We start from the raw sequence: 17,922 nt of genomic DNA on the forward strand, positions 1-17,922 counted from the left end.
TTCCAGGGCTGGGAGCCTCTCCTTCGCGCTCTCAGGCTTGGCTGTGCCTCAGGGCTGGGAGGAGGGAGTCCCATGGCCTCAGTCAGAACTCGGGCTCCTGGCCCGGGTCTCTAATTAGGCACGGAGGCTGCAGCGGCCAGGCCTTTCATCGCGGGCGCCAGGGACCTCTTCCCGCCACCCATTACACATGTCCCTGTCACTTCCCGTGGAGTGGAGAGGTAAAAGAGAATAATGAACTAAGGAGTCACCTCGGCGCCCCACCTCCCGGCCTTGCCTAACCGGTCTCCCATTTCTCCAGCCTGGGCTGAGGCAGGGAAAGGTGAGACAGCAGGGTCTGAAGATTAGGGAGGGGGTCAGGCAATGTGAGGTTTCCTTCTATTCCGATCCCTTGGGGATTTGAGGAGAGGGTTCCACGGGGGCTCGGAAGGGGCTTGACTAAGGGACCAGAATTAGAACCAAATCCTAGAAAGACCGGGCATTCGGTGGCTAGTATTGGGAGGGCGATCAGGGCTATTCAGAGAGTGACAGAGTGATCCGCAGGAGAGGCTTTCTAGAGGATGCCGCTCTGCCTCACACTTTTGAAGGGGCCTGAAATGGTGCAGCGAGCTGAACTGCGGTCGGTAGGTCCGGGCGGAGCTTGTTCTCACAACCTCTCCCTCCTTTCTTCCCTGGCTGACCCCCTCCCCGGCACCCGAAAAAGACACACTGAGAAACCAGAGCCGGGTAGACTAGGTGGTTAAGGAGTTTATTTGGGAGAGGAGAATCATATTTGTTCTTCCTTGGGGAGGGGGGGGTTCTTCAAACAATACCGAAGGGTTTGGGAAAGGGTAGGGGTCTGGAGGGGAGAAGGAGGGGCCACAGCCAGACAAAATGGCAACACACGATCACAGGCACTACTGACATCACAGACACAGCAGAGGGTGCAGGATAGGGGCTCCAGACCGGGCCTCCAACCACCCCAGGAGAGGTGGAGGTGTGGAGGGAGGGAGGGGGCAGGGGAAGGGGGAAGAGGGGTGGGCCAGCCCCACAGACCCGTTGGTTCTGTCCTCTGATTAACCTAGCTGTTTCATCACAGGAGTGGGGAAGGGTGTGTGTGGTGGGGAGCTTCTCTCTGGATCCCACGCCTCACCCTACAAGCCATATCACTTGGCTCTTCTCAGGCCACTTCCGTCTCAAGCTGTAGCCAGAGCCATTCTCCTCCATCCCTAACAAAACCCATCTGGAAGCTCCTATCCAAGTCCCCTCTCCACTGCCCAAACCCAGCCACTGTAAAACATTTTCTTCACTGCACCATGGGGAGGGGCTGCCCTTTCTGAAACCACCATGGAAGCTCCATTCTAAGCCCCACCCTGTCTAGAACCCTGGTTTGGCCCATTCCTGAATCCCACTTCTTGCCTTGCTCAAGATCTGTCCCCTTTATAATCAAGCTCAGTCTCCCAAATGTTCCAAGCCACACCCTTTCCATAGGCTCTGGTCCCAGTCCAAGACCCACCTACTCTGGAGCCCACCATTCTGCCTCGCTCAAAGCCCCGCCCCTTCTAGAACCCTGCCCTCAGCGTCCTTCCAAGCCCCACCCCAGAATGCTCTAGCGCACTCCTCTCCTTCAGACTCCAGATCCACTCTGTCTGGAACCCAACCTCCCTGCCGACCCCTCCACTCCACAGCTCCTCTCCAAGACCACCTTGGGTCCAAAATGTTCTCTCTACCTGAAGCCCCCCCAATCTCTGCCTTTCTCTCACCCTGGAGTTGGATTTCCCTAATGGCCTTTGTTCAGGCAGGCATTGCTGGAGGAACCAAGGCCAGAGCTGGGAGGAGGGGAGGGGGACAGAAGAGAGAGTCTGAAGCCACACCCACCCTCCCCACACAGCCGAGGTCTGTTCTCTCCCTGTCCTTTCAGATCCCCCTGACCTCAGGGCACAGGGAGGGTAAACAGAGAGGGGCCAAGGGATGCAGGGAAAGGGACAGGGGTAAGAGAGGAGGCCCACTCAAGACTGGGCACCTAGTGCATGAGGGGAGTAGAGTGAGGGCAGGGCTCAGACAGATAAATAGATATTTATATATAATATATATATATATAAACAACAAAGACAGGGTCTCCTGGCTTGAGGGGTGGAGACCTAGGGTGTAAGGGTGGGAAGGGGGGCAGGCCTTCTCCTGAGCTCTTGCCCCCTCATGGGTCCTCCTGGGCTTCACTGACCTGTAGAGACAAAAGACACAGAAAGGAGAGGGGGTCCGACATGGGTGGCGCCCTCAGATAGGGGTTGGGCTGTTATGCCTTTTTCCTGGCTTTATGTCTTTTCTTCTTTCACTTATATTGCTGGAGACAGCTTCATCCCAGCTGCCTCTACTGAGAAGATATACCTGACCTTGCCCCCACTGGGTTAGGTACCAAAGAGATTACAGTCTCCCTCCCCCAACCAAAAAAGTAGTCCCTTGACAGGTACTGTTCTAGCCATTTGTGCTAAACTATATTGAGCAAAACAAAGATCCCTGTCTTTGTGCAGCTTATATTGTAGCAGGGGGGAGATAGACTTCACACAGCGAACATGATGCATGAGTGGATTATATCGTATAACACAGGGTGACAATAAGAAATGAAAAAAAAACAAAGTGAGGTGGGCATGGTCGCTCACACTTATAGTCTCAGCTACTTGGGAGGCTGAGGTGGGAGGATTGCCTGAGCCCAGGAGTTCAAGTCTAGCACTCCCAAAGTACTAGGATTACAGGCATGAGCTACCACGCCCAGCCTGCGACAGGGCAGAGTTCTGCACAGGAGGACTGTGGCCTAATTTAGGATTTAACAGAATCCCTCCAGATGCTATGAGTAGAACAGAATGGAAATGGAGACCTGAGAAGAGGTCCGGGAGAGATGACAGTGGAAGATGATGGATATATTTTTTGAAGGTAGGACCAACAGGATTTTTTTATGAATTAGATATGGGATGCCCTTTCCATCCTGGCTAACCCAGTGTCAGAGGCTACCTCCAAGTATTGCCACCTTCTGCCTCCCCCGACTTCACGCCACCCCCTAGCCTTTTCCTTCTGCCTTTCCTCCCCTACATCCTCCCTCCTATCTGAGGGAAATCTCACTTCTCTTTTTCTTTTTCTTTTTTTGAGACAGAGTCTCGCTCTGTCGCCCAGGCTGGAGTGCAGTGGCACAATCTAAACTCACTGGAACCTCCGCCTCCCAGGTTCAAGCTATTTTCCTGCCTCAGCCTCCAGGGTAGCTGGAACTACAGACGTGCGCCACCACGTCTAAAATTAAAATATTTAATTTTAATATAAAAATTAAAAATAATTTTTATATTTTTAGTAGAGACAGGGTTTCACCATGTTGGCCAGGCTAGTCTTGAACTCCTAACCTCAGGTGATCCGCCCACCTTGGCCTCCCAAAGTGCTGGGATTACAGGCATGAGCCACCTCGCCTGGCCTCTCTCTTTTCTTTTCTTTTTTTTTTTTTGAGACAGAGTCTCGCTCTGTTGCCAGGCTGGAGTGCAGTGGCAGTATCACAGTTCACGGCAGCCTCAACTTCCTAGGCTCAAGTGATCCTCCCACTTCAGCCTCCCAAGTAGATGGGACAGATGCATGCCACCACGCCCAGCTAATTTTTGTATTTTTTGTAGAGGTGGGGTTTCATCATGTTGCCCAGGCTGGTCTCGAACTCCTGGACTCAAGCGATCCGCCCGCCTCGGTCTCCTAAAGTGCTGGGATTACAGGCGTGAGCCACCGAGCCTGACCCTCACTTCTCTTTTAAGGCCCAGCAAGAAGGCTGGCAAGCCTTTCCAGGACCCCACCCGGTCCCTCTTCCTCCTTTGAAGATCCACACTACTTCCCTCCCCTCGAGCGTTGGGGAGAGGCGGCAGATCTATCCCCTCCTCCCGGATTGGTGAGCTCGTCTGACCTTCAAGATCCACGCCCATTTACCCTCACCATCTATTGGCCTTATCACCTATTGGCTTATCAGTCACCTCTAAGACCCACCTCCTCGTCGCTTCTGTGACTCTTGCGCTCCGCTGACTTGCCATTGCGCAAGTCCCCCGATATTCCCTCCCTTTATTGGTTGCTCTGCTTCTCTCCCCCCGCCTTTCCCCGGAGTTGCACTTCTACCTCCCTCCTATTGGCTCTTCGTTCTGTCCATCTTGAAGCACCGTTCTTCTTTTCTCCATTCATTGGCTAGTTTTTCAGCTCTTAGCAGGTAGCTCTGCCTCTTGATTGCCTCCTTCAAACTTCAGTCCTTACTTGCCCCAGTAAACGCCTTACGTACTCTTTACCCCTGACTCTTATTGGTTCACTGACCCGCTCGTCTCCTTTCTTGTACCCTCCTTGGCTGCACCGCTCGCCGGTCACTCACCAGACTACATCTGATTGGAGAAGGAGGTGGGTGCACCCTGCGGGCCGTAGCCTTGCTGCCCATAGTCGCCCTGAGGCCCGTACCCACCGCCACCGCCGCCGGCTGGTTGACCGTAGTCAGGCTGGTAGCCGCCCTGAGGCCCGTAGGAATCCTGGGGCCCGTACCCGCCGGGGCCCTGCCCGTAGCCCGCATCTCCGTAGGCGTCCCCGGGTGCCGGTTGTTTCTCGGGGGCGCCGGGAGGCGCGCGCAGGAACGGGGCGGCCCAGCCTGTCTCCTTAAACACGAACCACAGGTTGCCGACCCAGAGCACCAGGTTCAGGAAGCCGAACACCTGCAGGGAGACAAGGCTCGGCTGTGGTACCCCGCCCATTGCCTTGGCGGTCCTGCGTGCAGGAATGAGCATGCGGGGAATGAATCCATAGGCTCCGCAGGGTGGGGGGTTTCTGAAACCCAGACTCTCTGAGTCCCAGTGCGAGAACATCGATGTGCAGAAAAATCACCTCTGGCAGGGAGGGCATGTTAGAAGAATTTGGAGTCCTGGGGATGCTGCGATCTATCAGTATTACATATACAATTATTTACATATTTGCACATATGCACATTATATACACGTTTATGCATGTATAAAATGTAAATTTGTAATATATTCATAGTAAAATGTAAGGATACAAACTTATTAAATATAACTATACCACTAACATGCATCTAAATACATACATGTAGATATAAATATATGTATAAGTGTACATGTATAAAATATATGAAACTTGCATAATTTTTTTTTTTTTTTGAGATGGAGTTTCGCTCTTGTTGCCCAGACTGGAGTGCAATGGCACGATCTCGGCTCACCGCAACCTTCGCCTCCTGGGTTCAAGCAATTCTCCTGCCTCAGCCTCCCGAGTAGCTGGGATTACAGGCATGCGCCACCACACTCGGCTAATTTTGTATTTTTAGTAGAGATGGGTTTTCCCTATTTTGGTCAGGCTGGTCTTGAACTCCCGACCTCAGGTGATCTGCCTGCCTTGGCCTCCCAAAGTGCTGGGATTACAGGCGTGAGCCACTGCGCCCGGCCACATAAAGTAATTTTAAGACATAAAACACTTTATGTATCTTTTCTTATATGCCATGCCCTCTTCTAAGAGCTTTACATGTTATAAGTTTACTTAAAATTCAGTTTTGGGCAGGAAATACTATCTCCATTTTCTAGTTGAGGAAACTGAGGCCCTAGAGGCTAAGTTACCTGAAGTCTCACATCCAGCAAGTGTCAGGAAAGAAAAGTTGTAATCTTAGCATCTGTAATCCTTGTATACGACTTACCTTGTGCTAGGCCCTTTTCTGAGCACTCCGTATTATTAGTTCACTAAATACTCAACTTTGGAGCAAGACCCATTATTAGTTTTCTATCATACATGCTCAACTGAACCCTGAGAGGCTGTGGCTAGTTTCAGGTCAGGGAGTTTGCAAGAGGTAGAGCTGGGATTTGAGCGCAGACAGTCTGACTCCAGCCAGCAGGGGGCATCCAAGTGGGGAAACATTTCAAGTTTTTCCTTCGTTTTGCACATGAGGAAACTGAGGTCCCGAGAGGGTGCTGAGTTGCCAGAAATTCTACATGTCTAGGCTGGATCTGGGATCCAGGTCTCCCAAACCTAATCTGGACAGAAGCTGTCATGTTCCCCCTTTGGGGACAGTCTGTGGTGTCACAGTGGTTACAATTGCTAGCTCATCCTTCAATGTTGTTGTTGGCACGTGTTCTCCAGGGACACCCCTTGGATCTCCCCTGACTCTCCTCTTATTCTCCCACTCCACTACTCCCCATGCCGGACTGTACTGTTTTCCACTCTCCCTCCTCCAGCCAGCACTTAGGGCTTACCACCGAGGTGTTGAGTCCCGAGGTCACAGGGTCTCTCAGTTCCTTGCATGTGTTCCCTGTCTGGCGGCAGACGGGCATCTCCTTGATAATGTTCTCTGGGTCTGTGGCCATCTTCACATCTGACAGCCCCTTGGCCCATGCCGATGAGCTAACTAGCCACATGAAGGCAAACACAGCCGTGGCCAGAAAGTCCTAAGGCAGGCAGGGGTGAGGAAGACGGCACTGTGAGTGGACTGCTTCACGCTAGGCCCTGGGGCCTCCTCGGATCACAGGCTTTCTTTGGGGAAGAGACCCCCAGAAGAGGCCTGTCTCTCCCCTGCCTTTTCAGCTCTCAAGCCCACAGCACTTTCACCTGAAGGTGGCCCTCCCAGCTTGAGCTTGTGTGTGTACATGACACAGAGGATGTGGGAGTGTGATTGTGATATGTGGCTGTGGGTGTTGGGGGGAGGGGAACTCTGTGGGATGATTTCCGAATCTGTGGAAAGTAATGTGTCTTTCCACTTTTGTCTGCATGTGGGAATTTTTGTCATTTTGTGTCTAGGCTGAGGGTGTGTGAGTACAGCAGTGTAGGAATCAGTGTGTCGGTGTGGCATGATGACAGGCATGACTGTCACAGTGAACCTCTGTGGGCCTCTTCCTTTGATCTAGGCTGTGTGGTTGTGTGAGAGCAGGAAGGTTCTCAGGTGTGGGCCTGTCTGGGATTCTGCATGGGCTGTATGTCTCTGTGACTCTATGACTCTGTGTCCCTGATGCCTGGTGTGGATTAATAGCAGCGGCAGCTATATGTGTGGCTGTTATGGTGGCTGTGTGCCTATGGGCCTGTCTGGGATTTGGTGTGGTCTGTGAGCATGGCTGTGTCCCTGAGGTTCCGTGTCCCCATGGTCGCTACATGCAAGTGGTTGTGGGGACTCACCAGCATGGGCCCTTTGTTATTCTCTCGGTACTTGTTCTGCAGGAAGATGTAGGTGGCCAGAGCCCCCATGGAGTAGAGGAAGGCAAACACAGCCACGGTGACAAAGAATTCGGCTGACGAGGAGTAGTCCCCAACTAAGAAGACCTTGGTGGTGCCCCCTCGGCAGGTGGGTGCATCAAAGTACACTTGGTGCAGCCTGCAAACAGAGGTGGGCAGGTGTGGCCCAGCCCCTAAGAACCCCCTCAACCCTCCAGCCCAATCATGGGTCCCCCCGATTCTGACAAGGCCCCAGGAAGAGGAGGAAATAACCATTCATCGAGCACCTACTATGTACCAGTCACATTTCACTGATTGCTCAAAACATCCTGGTGAGATAGGTGTTATTCATCCTTCACTCCAACCCAAGCACTCTGGTCTCTCGATTATTTCTAGAACTTGCCAGGCATCCTCCCTCCCCAGGATCTTTGTTTGTACTGGCTGTTCCCTTTGCCGGGAATGCTTTCCCCCTAGATAGCTTCGGGTCTTACTCCCTCATCTCCTTGAAGCTTTGCTCAACTGTCACCTTCTCATTGAGACCTTCCCTGATCTCCCTACTTAAAATTAAATGGAAACATTCTCACAACCAGCACTCCTTAGCCTGGCTTCCTTGCTCCACTTTTCTCGATAGTAGTGGTACCCATCTGACATACCAGATATTTTATTTTTTTTAATCTTGTTTTTTGCTGTAACTACAAGAGGGTGGGGCTTATTCCTCTATTTTCACCACTGTATCTCCAGGCCCTGGAACAGTGCTGGCACCTAGCAGGCACTCAAGAAATGTTTATCAAATGAAATGTACAGAGGCGGAAACAGAGGCTTGGGGAAGTGCATTAACTTGCCTAAAGTCACACAGCTGGCAAGGGAATGTCAGAGTTGGGATCTGAACCTTGTTTTCTCCCTTCCTCATGTTGACTTTGCTCTCCCACCCCAGTTCAGGTCCCCTAGAGAAAAAAATGTATGCATAGCAGAGGAGAGCCCAGCGACTACACAACAGGAAAAGACAGACAGAAAGAAAGGAGGGTAAAGGGATCCTGGAACAGGGTGTGTGTATGTGAGGGAAGAGGGGAGGTGTCCTGGGACTAAGGCCTTTCCTGTGGTGTGATGGAAGAAAAGTGGGGGTTGTAGAGAGAAAATGTCTGTGGGGAGAAGTACTGGAGCACGGTCTCAGATTGGAGGCCAGGATCCTGAGATTGAGCAAATGGTGCCAATGCCTTTGTGTAGCAAAGGCCCTGAGGGAAGAGGCTTGCACTTATTAATCACCTACTAAGCAGTTTACATAATTGTCTCATTTAATGACAGCCTCCAGCAATTCTCTAAAGCAGGCTTTATTATACCCTTTTTACAGATGAACAAACAGAGGCTTAGCAAGGTTGTTACTTGCCCAAAGTTGTACAGCTCATAAGTGATGGAGCTAGGAGTTGCATCTGGGTTTGAGTTTCTGTTTCTAGTGGGCTGGGTCAGGAGAGGAGGTCCATAAGAGGGAATGACAGGTCCTTGGGTATTAGGGCAGTTTGGGAGAGATTTGCTCAGGGGGACCCAGGGCCAAGACTCTTTTTCTGGGGGACTTGTGGGTTAAAGCCTTAGGACCCAAAGTTCTAGACATGGGAGGTGTAGGGAGGGGGCATAGGGGATGGTTGAGGTCTTGTGGATCCCCAAAGGGCCGGCTCTAAGCAGTGTCCCATGCTGCCAGCTCCCCCTCCTTCCCCAAACTCTTCTCTCCCTTGCCTCTGTGAACCCATGGATACCTGGCTGCCCCCTGCCTCTCAGGCCACACTTTCCCGGCACCTCCTCTCTTTTCCATCATTGCTCAGGGCCTGTGCTAGGTTTTCTTCTATTTTCACTCTTCCATCCCCCCACTGGGTGATCTCTTGAGCCTACATTTACCCTTAGTGCTCGAAGACCCCCAGTTTCCAACTCAATCCCTGTCCTCTTTCCTGAGTTCCTTAAATTTATTTTACTTATCGAACAAACACTGATGGAGCACTTATTGTGTGCCAGGCACTGTGCTAAGCACCTGATGAGTATTAACTCATTGAATGCTAACCACAACCCTGTGAGGTAGGTATTATTAGTATTCCTTTTTACAGATAAGGAAATTGAGACCCAGAGTGGTTATATAATTTGGCCAAATAGTGGAGGAGTCTCAGAAACCTGTGCAGGGATTGTGTCTGTGGGTCTCGATTGTCCCACCCTGCAGGAGGTAGACATCGTTGTGAGGGTAGCGCCCATGCCAGCTGTGCTCATTCTTGTGCACCTAGCACCCAGTGTAGTGCCTGGCACACAGTGTGAGCTCAATAAATGTCAGAATTGTTTAACTGGGTTTAATTTTTCCCTATATCTAAGCAGTGCCCCTCATTATTCTCTACCATAAAACCCTACACGAGGATCCCCTCCTTGAGTTTCTCTCAGTCTGCTATTATCCTCTTTGTTAATTTATTTGTTATAATCTAGGCTCCATAAAGGTAGGGAGTTGGGTCTGTTTTTTTTTTTTTTTTTTTGAGGTGGAGTTTCGCTCTTGTTGCCCAGGCTGGAGTGCAATGGCGCGATTTAGGCTCCCAGGTTCAAGTGATTCTCCTGCCTCAGCCTCCTGAGTAGCCGGGATTACAGACATGCACCATCATGCCTGGCTAATTTTGTATTTTTAGTAGAGACGGGGTTTCTCCATGTTGGTCAGGCTGGTCTCAAACTCCCGACCTCAGGTGATCCACCTGCCTCGGCCTCCGAAAGTGCTGGGATTACAGGCGTGAGCCACTGCACCTGGCGGGAGTTGGGTCTGTTTTAGTTACTATCATGCTCCCAGCACTTTGAGTAGTACCAGATATACAATAAGTTCTCAAAAATGTATATAGAATGAATGAATGGGGATTAAATAATAATATTGGCTAACATTAATTGAGTACCTACCGGGTTAAGGTATGTATATACACCTGTCTTTTATTTTTGTATCTTATTTATTGCCTGTCCTTTACCCCTTCGCTGGAACAGAGCCAGAGGGCCACAGCCTATGTCTGCCTTGCTCACCACATAGTCCTAGAGTCCAGAGCAGTGCCGGGTACAAGGCAGGTGCTCAGTGATCCCAGTGGATGTGGCCTCTTGAGGTGGGAGCTGGGCAAGAGCTACTTGGGGGGGAGGTATTGGCCGGTTCCACCCTGCCCCTTCCTCTCCCAGGTCTGTTGGGATCCCAGGGTGGGAGCACACCTGAAGGGGTACTCGAACTCGACCTCGATGCTGAGGTCACTCTCGGTCTTGTTGGCACAATCCACGCTCAGCTGGAGCTCCCCACTGTAGCTGCCGCATGTGGCAAAGGCGAAGATGGCGAAGACCTTGGGCAGCAGGGATGGGGATGGCCACAGTGAACCTGTGTGCATGTGGGAGGGAGGTGCCCTCCTCTGGACAGACTGGGGGCCCAGCACAGGCAGCAGCAGATGGAGCAGTCCCCACCCCCAACCCCTAATCAGGGCTCATCGGGACCAAGGACAAGCTGATTACAAGGGTATGGCTGTCTCTTCCTGTTTCTCTCTCTCTTTGTGTCTCTCTCTGTCTCTGCCTCTCCATGCTGACTTCCCTCTTCTCTGTTTGTCTCTGTTGTTCTCTGTGTATCTCACTGTGTCTCTGTTTCTCTCAGTATCTCTGTTTCTCTATGTGTCTTTGTCTTTCTCAGATGTCTCTTTGTCTCTCTGTGTCTCTGATCCTCTCTGCCTCTGCCTGTCTGATCTCTTGGTGTCTCTTTTTATCTCTTTTTTCTGTCTGTGTAAGTGTATGCCTGTATGTCTGTGTCTTTCTGTTTCTGGGTCTGTTTGTCTCTGTCTTTCTGTCCTGTCTCTCACTCGGTCTCTGGATGGCTCTCTCTCTGTCTCCCTCTTGCCTCCCTGTGTGTTGGTGTCTCTTTTTTCTGAGTGTCTCTTTCTCCCCCACCCTGTTTTCCTGCCTCTCTCCCTGCGTCTGTTTCTCTTTGCATCTGTTTTCTGTGTCTCCCTTTTCTTTGTTTCTGTTTGTCTCTTCTCGTTATCTCTGTATCTCTTCTCATCTCCATATTTCTTTATTTTCCTCAGTATTTCCATCTCTGTCTTTATCATTCCCTGTCCCTCATTCTCTCTGTCACCTTCACTGTCTCTGGGTTTCTCTGGCTTTGCATAGCTCACCCAGCATCTGCTACAGGCTCCACCTCCCCCACCCCTCCCTCACTTCAGGAGAGGAGGTAGGACGTCACAATCTCCCACTTCACAACGGGGGTACCCTCAACCCTATGTGACGTCACAGCTCATCTGTTTTCTGGCTTCAAACCCCTGAAACCTCAACCTGGAGTCTAATTCCCCCATTCCCTACAACCCCCACACTCATCTCTGGCTATCCGTCCCTACTTCACCCCTGCTCTTCTGGACCCCATGACCTCCCTCTCTCCTTGTACTCTCCCCCAACAGCCCAGACCACACTCACCCATTGCAGCACCTTCACAAAGCCGAGGGGCTCCTTGACCACCCGGAACTGACCCCCAGCCACCAGCTGAGGAGAGAAACAGTGGGGAAGGGGTGGGGTTGTTGGAGGTAGAGAGGGAGGTGAGTGGCAAGGCTGCCTATCAATGACACCTGGGGATGGAGCATGTGACCTCAGGGAGGGGGTGAAAAGGAGAAAGTGACACCTTGGGGAAGGTGTGAGCCCCAGGGTCTCTGAGAAAAGACTCCCGGGGTCCAAGGACTGGTGGGAAGGTCTGAAGAGATGGTGAGTCAGATGGCAGAGGAGGTCGGGGGTGAGGGAGATGGGGATGAGGTCAGGACTAGTTAAGGAGGGGGAGCAGGTCTGAAACATAAAGGCGAGTCAGATAGGGAAGGGGTTCGGGTGGAGAATGGGGATGGAGTGGGGTGCATTCTGGTGGGGGATTGTGATGGTGAAGGTGAGTCATAACAGGGCAGGAGTCGGTTTGGCTCAGGTGGGGGAAGGGTCTGCAGCGGTAAAGGTGTGTCAGATGGCAGTGATGGTGGAGGTCTGAGGTGATGGGGATGGGGAAGGGTTGGGACTGATTGGGGGTGAGTTTCTGAGGTGGCGAAGAGAGAGATGGCGGAGAGGGTCTGGACTGATTAAGGTGGGGGAGGGCTGGGACATGGCTTCAGTCGCTATGTGCTGGAGGTGAGGAGACTGGGGGTTTTGGAAGGAGTAAAACCAGATTGTCCCCTAGGTGTGCTCTGGGGGAAGGGGTGGTCGCCTATGGGGGTACAGTCTCTGTTTGGGAGGGGCGGGTGCCAGTCCTCTCCCCCACCCCCGCCCCCACACCTTCTGTCGCTCTATTTCCTAGCTTATCCGCAGCACCCCCCATCTTCCTTCCACTCTCCCCTCCCCTTGTCCCTTGCCCTCACTCCAGCCCCCGGGCCCCTGTTCCTCCCCTCGCGGTCGCCAGTAATGAACTGGACTCCGGGGCCCCTGCTGCGGCAGTGAGGACGGCCCTCGCTGCGGCAAAGAGCGCACTCCTTTCCTCCACCTCCCCTTTCCTCCCCTTCACCTGCCGCAGACCCCAGCCCCAGCGCCGGGGACCGGGTCTCCGCTGCCAGACCCTGGCCACCACCTCCCAGAGTCGGCGGGCCTGAGCGACCCGGCCCTGGCAGCCGGGCAGCGGCGGGCTCTGTCCACGGTGCTGGAGCGCGTACCTGATTCACCACGTCCATGTCTGCCAGCAGCAGCATCAGCAATGCAGGGGGCGGGAGGCGCCGGCTAGCAAGGGCGGCGCGGGGCGCGGCGGGGGCGGCGCGCGCTCGTTGGAACAGCCCAGGCGGCTGCAGCCCCGCCCCTCGCGCCCCCTCCTTGCCCGCAACGCGCCTGCGCACAGAGGGTTGTACCCCAGTCTCACCGGCAGCCATTCCGGCCGGGAGACTGGAGCCGCGAGAGCGTGCTGGAATATGCCTTGGGAAAACACAGCTCGAGGGCTCGGGAGAGGATACCTCCCCGTTCGGTCCTACAGTGTGACAACTTTGCCAGGCCCTTTTCTGAGTTTGTTAAACGTGTTCACTCATTTAATGCTTACAAAAGTCCTATGTCTTAGGGACTATTCCGCCGTTTTTACAGATGAGGAAAATGATTCCCCAGAGAGCTTAAGTGACTCTCACAAGGTCAGCCAGCTACTAGCTGGCAGTGCCCAGAGTCCCTGCAGTTTAAACACGGTTCAAGGTCTTCCAGCTTCCTTTTTCGTAGTCTGCATTTGAAGCATACCCTGAAACTCTCTCCTTCCCCCAGCTAACCATCTCCCTTCTTTCTCTCTTCCTCTTTGTCAAATTAATGCCTACTCTAACTCTACCACTTTACCTGCTATTTATTCCTTAGCTCTCTCTTAATTGGAATAACCCTCCTTCCTGCAACTAAAACTAGGCCCATCAAGGTCAACAGTGATGGCTATGATACAAAACCCAAAATACAGTTGGGGCTTAAGATGCTCAACTTCAGCCAGGTGCGGTGGCTCATGCCTGTAATCCCAGCACTTTGGGAGGCTGAGCTCAGGAGTTTGAGACCAGCCTGGCCAACACGGTGAAACCCCATCTCTAGTAAAAATACAAAAATTAGCTGGCTGTGGTGGCAGGCGCCTGTAATCCCAGCTACTTGGGAGGCTGAGGCGGGAGAATCGTTTGAACCCAGGAGGCAGAGGTTGCACTGAGGCGAGATCGCACCACTGCACTCCAGCCTGGGTAACAGAGCGAGACTCCATCTCAAAAACAATACAAGCAAACAAACAAAAAAAACTACTGAGATACTGTTTTTCATCTTTCAGGGTGGTGAGTATCAAAAAGTTTGATAACGTTGCATATTGGTAAGTTGGCCAGAAACAAGCATTCTCATAAATCGCCTGTGGAAGTTTCATTGGTGTAACATGTGTAGAAGGCAATTGGGCAAAATCTAAAAAAATAAATTCATTTACTGTTTGGTTCAGCTTCATACTTCTAGGAATTCATCTTACAGATAGACTCATAAATGTGCTAAAAGATATATGTATAAGATAATACACGACTGGCCTGTTTATTTTTTGTTTTTTATTTTTTTGAGACGGAGTCTCGCTCTGTTGCCCAGGCTGGAGTGCAGTGGCACGATCTCCGCTCACTGCAACCTCCGCCTCCCGGGTTCAAGCAATTCTTCCTGCCTCAGCCTCCCCCAAGTAGCTGGGGTTACAGGCACCCGCCACCATACCCATCTATTTTTTTTTTTTTTTTTTGTAGTTTTAGTAGAGACAGGGTTTACCATATTGGCTAGGCTGGTCATGAACTCCTGACCTCATGTGATCTGCCTGCCTTGGCCTCCCAAAGTGCTGGGATTACAGGTGTGAGCCACCGCCCCGGGCCAGGGCTGTTTATAATAGGATAAAGAATGGACACTCCCAAAGTGCTCATTGCTGGTAGCCTGTTTAAATAAACTCTTGATACTATGCCGCTGTCATTATAATAACATGGAACTATGGAATGATTGCCAAGATATTTAGTTAAGTAAAAAATGCAAGATGTCAAACTGTGTGGTAATTGTGTACAAAGAGAAGAGAAGGGTTATATCAGACAGAGAATAGCTAATATTTAAATTGTGGCTGTTTTCTGTCAAGTACTGTTTAGAGAACTTTGCCTGTATTACTCACTTAAATTCTCACTGTAATCCTATGGGACAGGTACGACAACTATCTTCATTTTACAGCTGAATAAACTACGAGGCAGAGAGGAATTTTCCTAAGTTCACACAGCCGGCAAATTGGTAGAACCAGGATATGAACCCAGGAAGTCTGGCTCCAGCACCTGTTACTCTTAGCCACTGTGCTAACTTATCAGTACCCCATCTTTTTTTTTTTCAGCACACCATCTTGTATGTCTATAAAAGATACCTGATAATACTATTTGCTTCCAGAGGGTAGGGAAACTTTTCACTTTATACCCCTTTGTACCTTTTGGGACTCCATCTCAAATAAAATAAAATAAAAAATAAACAGCCCGGTAGTGTATCATTTCGTACATACACTTTCTAGCACATGTACAAGTCTACCTGTAAGATAAATTCCTAGAAGTATGAAGCTGAACAAAACAGTAAATGAATTTATTTTTCTAGATTTTGCCCAATTGCCTTCTACACAGGCAGACATGGTATAACATGTGTAGAAGGCGATTGGGCAAAATCTAAAAAAATAAATTCATTTACTGTTTGGTTCAGCTTCATACTTCTAGGAATTCATCTTACAGATAGACTCACGCATGTGCTAAAAGATAAATGTATAAGATAATGAAACTTCCACAAGCGATTTATGAAAATGCTTGTTTCTGGCCAACCTGCCAATATGGAACATTATCAAACTTTTTGATACTCACCACCCTGAAAGATGAAAAACAGCATCTCAGTAGTTTTGTTTTGTTTTGTTTTGTTTTGTTTTTGAGACAGAGTCTCACTCTGTTGCCCAGGCTGGAGTGCAGTGGTGCAACCTCAGTTCACTGCAACCTCCGCCTCCTGGGTTCAAGCGATTCTTCTACTTCTGCCACCTGAGTAGCTGGGATTACAGGCACACACCACCACGTCTGGCTAATTTTTATTTTTTGTGTGTGTATTTTTAGTAGAGATGGGGTTTTGCCATGTTGGCCAGGCTGGTTGTGAACTCCTGACCTTAAGTGATCCACTGTTCACTTCAGCCTCCCAAAGTGCTGGGATTACAGGTGTGAACCACTGCATCTGGCCTACCTTTTGAATTTTGAACCATCTGAATGAATATCCTTTTTTTTTCTTTTCTTTCTTTTTTTTTTTGAGACAGGGTCTCCCTGTGTTGCCCAGGCTGCAGTCCAGTGGCATGAATATGGCTCACTGCAGCCTCAACCTCCTGGGCTCAAGTGATCCTCCTGCCTCAGCCTCCTGTGTAGCTGGGACCACAGGCATGAGACACCATGCCCAGCTAATTTTTAAATTTTTTTGTAGAGACGAGGTCTCACTTTGTTGCCCAGGCTGGTCTTGAACTCCTGGGCTCAAGTGATCCTCCCACCTCAGCCTCCCAAAGTGCTGAGATTACAGGCATGAGTCACCATGCCCAGCTCAATACCTGTTTTTTTTTTTTTTTTTTGAGACGGAGTCTCGCTCTGTCGCCCAGGCTGGAGTGCAGTGGCGCGATCTCGGCTCACTGCAAGCTCCGCCTCCCGGGTTCACGCCATTCTCCTGCCTCAGCCTCCCAAGTAGCTGGGACTACAGGCGCCCACAACCGCGCCCGGCTAATTTTTTGTATTTTTAGTAGAGACGGGGTTTCACCGTGGTCTCGATCTCCTGACCTTGTGATCCGCCCGCCTCGGCCTCCCAAAGTGCTGGGATTACAGGCGTGAGCCACCGCGCCCGGCCAATACCTGTTTTTTTAAACATGAACATTCACACAAATATGTAATGGATACTTCCCAGTTGTTGCCTTATTGGGGAAGCAGTACACAGGAAGGGTTAAAAGCATGGATCTTGGCATCAAACTGCTTGAATTTGAATCCCACCTCTGATATTTCTTCTTGTTTGACCCTGGACAGGTAAAATGGTTTAAAATGATACCTATAAGGTTGTTGCACTGATTCAACGAGATAATCACTGTAATGCAGTTAGCACAGGGCCCAATAAATGGTTCATTTTACCTCCTACACATCTCTGGAATCCACTCACTTCTCACCATCTCCTCTGCCACCTCCCCTGGCTAAGGCGACCATCATTCCTGCCAATTTTAGCATCTCCAGTCTCTTCCCCCTCCCTTCTGTTTTCAGCACAGCCGTCAGAACATCTATTTAAAATGCAATGTTAACTATGTCACTACCCTACTCAAATCCCTTCCATGGCTCCCCACTGCTTATAGGAAAAATCCCAGAGTTTGGGGCCTGGCATTCAAGGCTCCGCCTGATCTGGCCTCAGTGGTTTCTCCCACCTCATCCCTCAACAGTCTCCCTTCACTCTCTATGACCTGCCCATGACTTGCTGTTGCCACCTAACTCCAGCCCAGCCACTTTAAGCCTTTATTTCAAGGCCTAATGTAACTCAATCTTCTCAGTCCTAGTCTCCAATTCTGGCTTCCCTCAAATTTCAGTCCTGGCTTGATTGGCACAAATTATACAAATGAGAAACCCCTACTCTGAGAGCTGGGAAGAGCTCCTCCCTGCCTGGTGGTCTCATCCTGCACCACTGCCAATGCTACCTTCAATTCCTCTGGAGTGGGGCTGACTCCCACTTTGGATGAGACCTGTCCCGTGTTTCAGCCAGCTCAGTTTGTCCCGAGAGAATCCCAGAGCCGGTGCCTGGCACAGAGTAAATGCCTGATAAGCCTTCACTGAGCGAATGTAACCCCAAAGGCTGGGTGAGGAGTAAAGCTGGGGCAAGAAGCAGAGAGGACCTCTGGGATCTGTGTGGGATAAAAGTAGGTTACTCTTAGGTGGTCTCAGGAAAGCCAGGTGGGCCCTGAGTGGGTTCCCCAGGGCTGGGAGCCCTGCCCTTTGCTGTCACCTATGTTGTCTACTGATGGAGGATTTAGGTTTTCTTTTCTTTCTCAGGCAGAAGGTGGGAGATGGGAGACAGAGCGATCTCAATTTAGCCGCCCTAAAATTCCTATTACTGTCAGAGAACCCCTCTGCCTAAGATGCATCACATACCAGGACGATTCTAACCTCTAGGACTCTTCCCTGGCAGGACTCTCCTCTGGGTTTCCTTCTCGTTTCCTTCTCATCCGTCTACCCTTCCTAGTTTGACCTGGCTGAGCCCTGGTGAAATCTCTGCCTTTCTTCCTTTCCGGGTCCAAGC

The 17,922-nt window shown here is 50.8% G+C and overlaps 1 protein-coding gene across 4 annotated transcripts; it reads right to left on the reverse strand.

Annotated features, from left to right (window-relative positions):
• Positions 1-726: 726 nt before the first annotated feature.
• Positions 727-12,857, reverse strand: SYP (synaptophysin). 4 transcript variants are annotated; one of them, XM_045383641.3, is made up of 8 exons: positions 12,813-12,857; positions 11,611-11,676; positions 10,372-10,496; positions 8,013-8,114; positions 7,135-7,330; positions 6,222-6,413; positions 4,352-4,682; positions 727-2,197 (listed from the first exon to the last, which is right to left on the reverse strand). In XM_045383641.3, exons 1-7 carry the CDS (start codon positions 12,846-12,848, stop codon positions 4,356-4,358), a joined length of 1,044 nt encoding a protein of 347 aa, XP_045239576.1. In that variant the 5' UTR covers positions 12,849-12,857; the 3' UTR covers positions 727-2,197; positions 4,352-4,355. The 4 variants fall into 4 exon arrangements, with proteins under 4 accessions (XP_045239576.1, XP_005593601.1, XP_073886177.1 ...); XM_005593544.5 differs by lacking the exon at positions 8,013-8,114; XM_074030076.1 differs by lacking the exons at positions 8,013-8,114; positions 10,372-10,496.
• Positions 12,858-17,922: the final 5,065 nt, after the last annotated feature.

The sequence above is a fragment of the Macaca fascicularis genome, chromosome X (assembly GCF_037993035.2).
Source record: "Macaca fascicularis isolate 582-1 chromosome X, T2T-MFA8v1.1".
Lineage (NCBI taxonomy): Eukaryota > Metazoa > Chordata > Mammalia > Primates > Cercopithecidae > Macaca > Macaca fascicularis.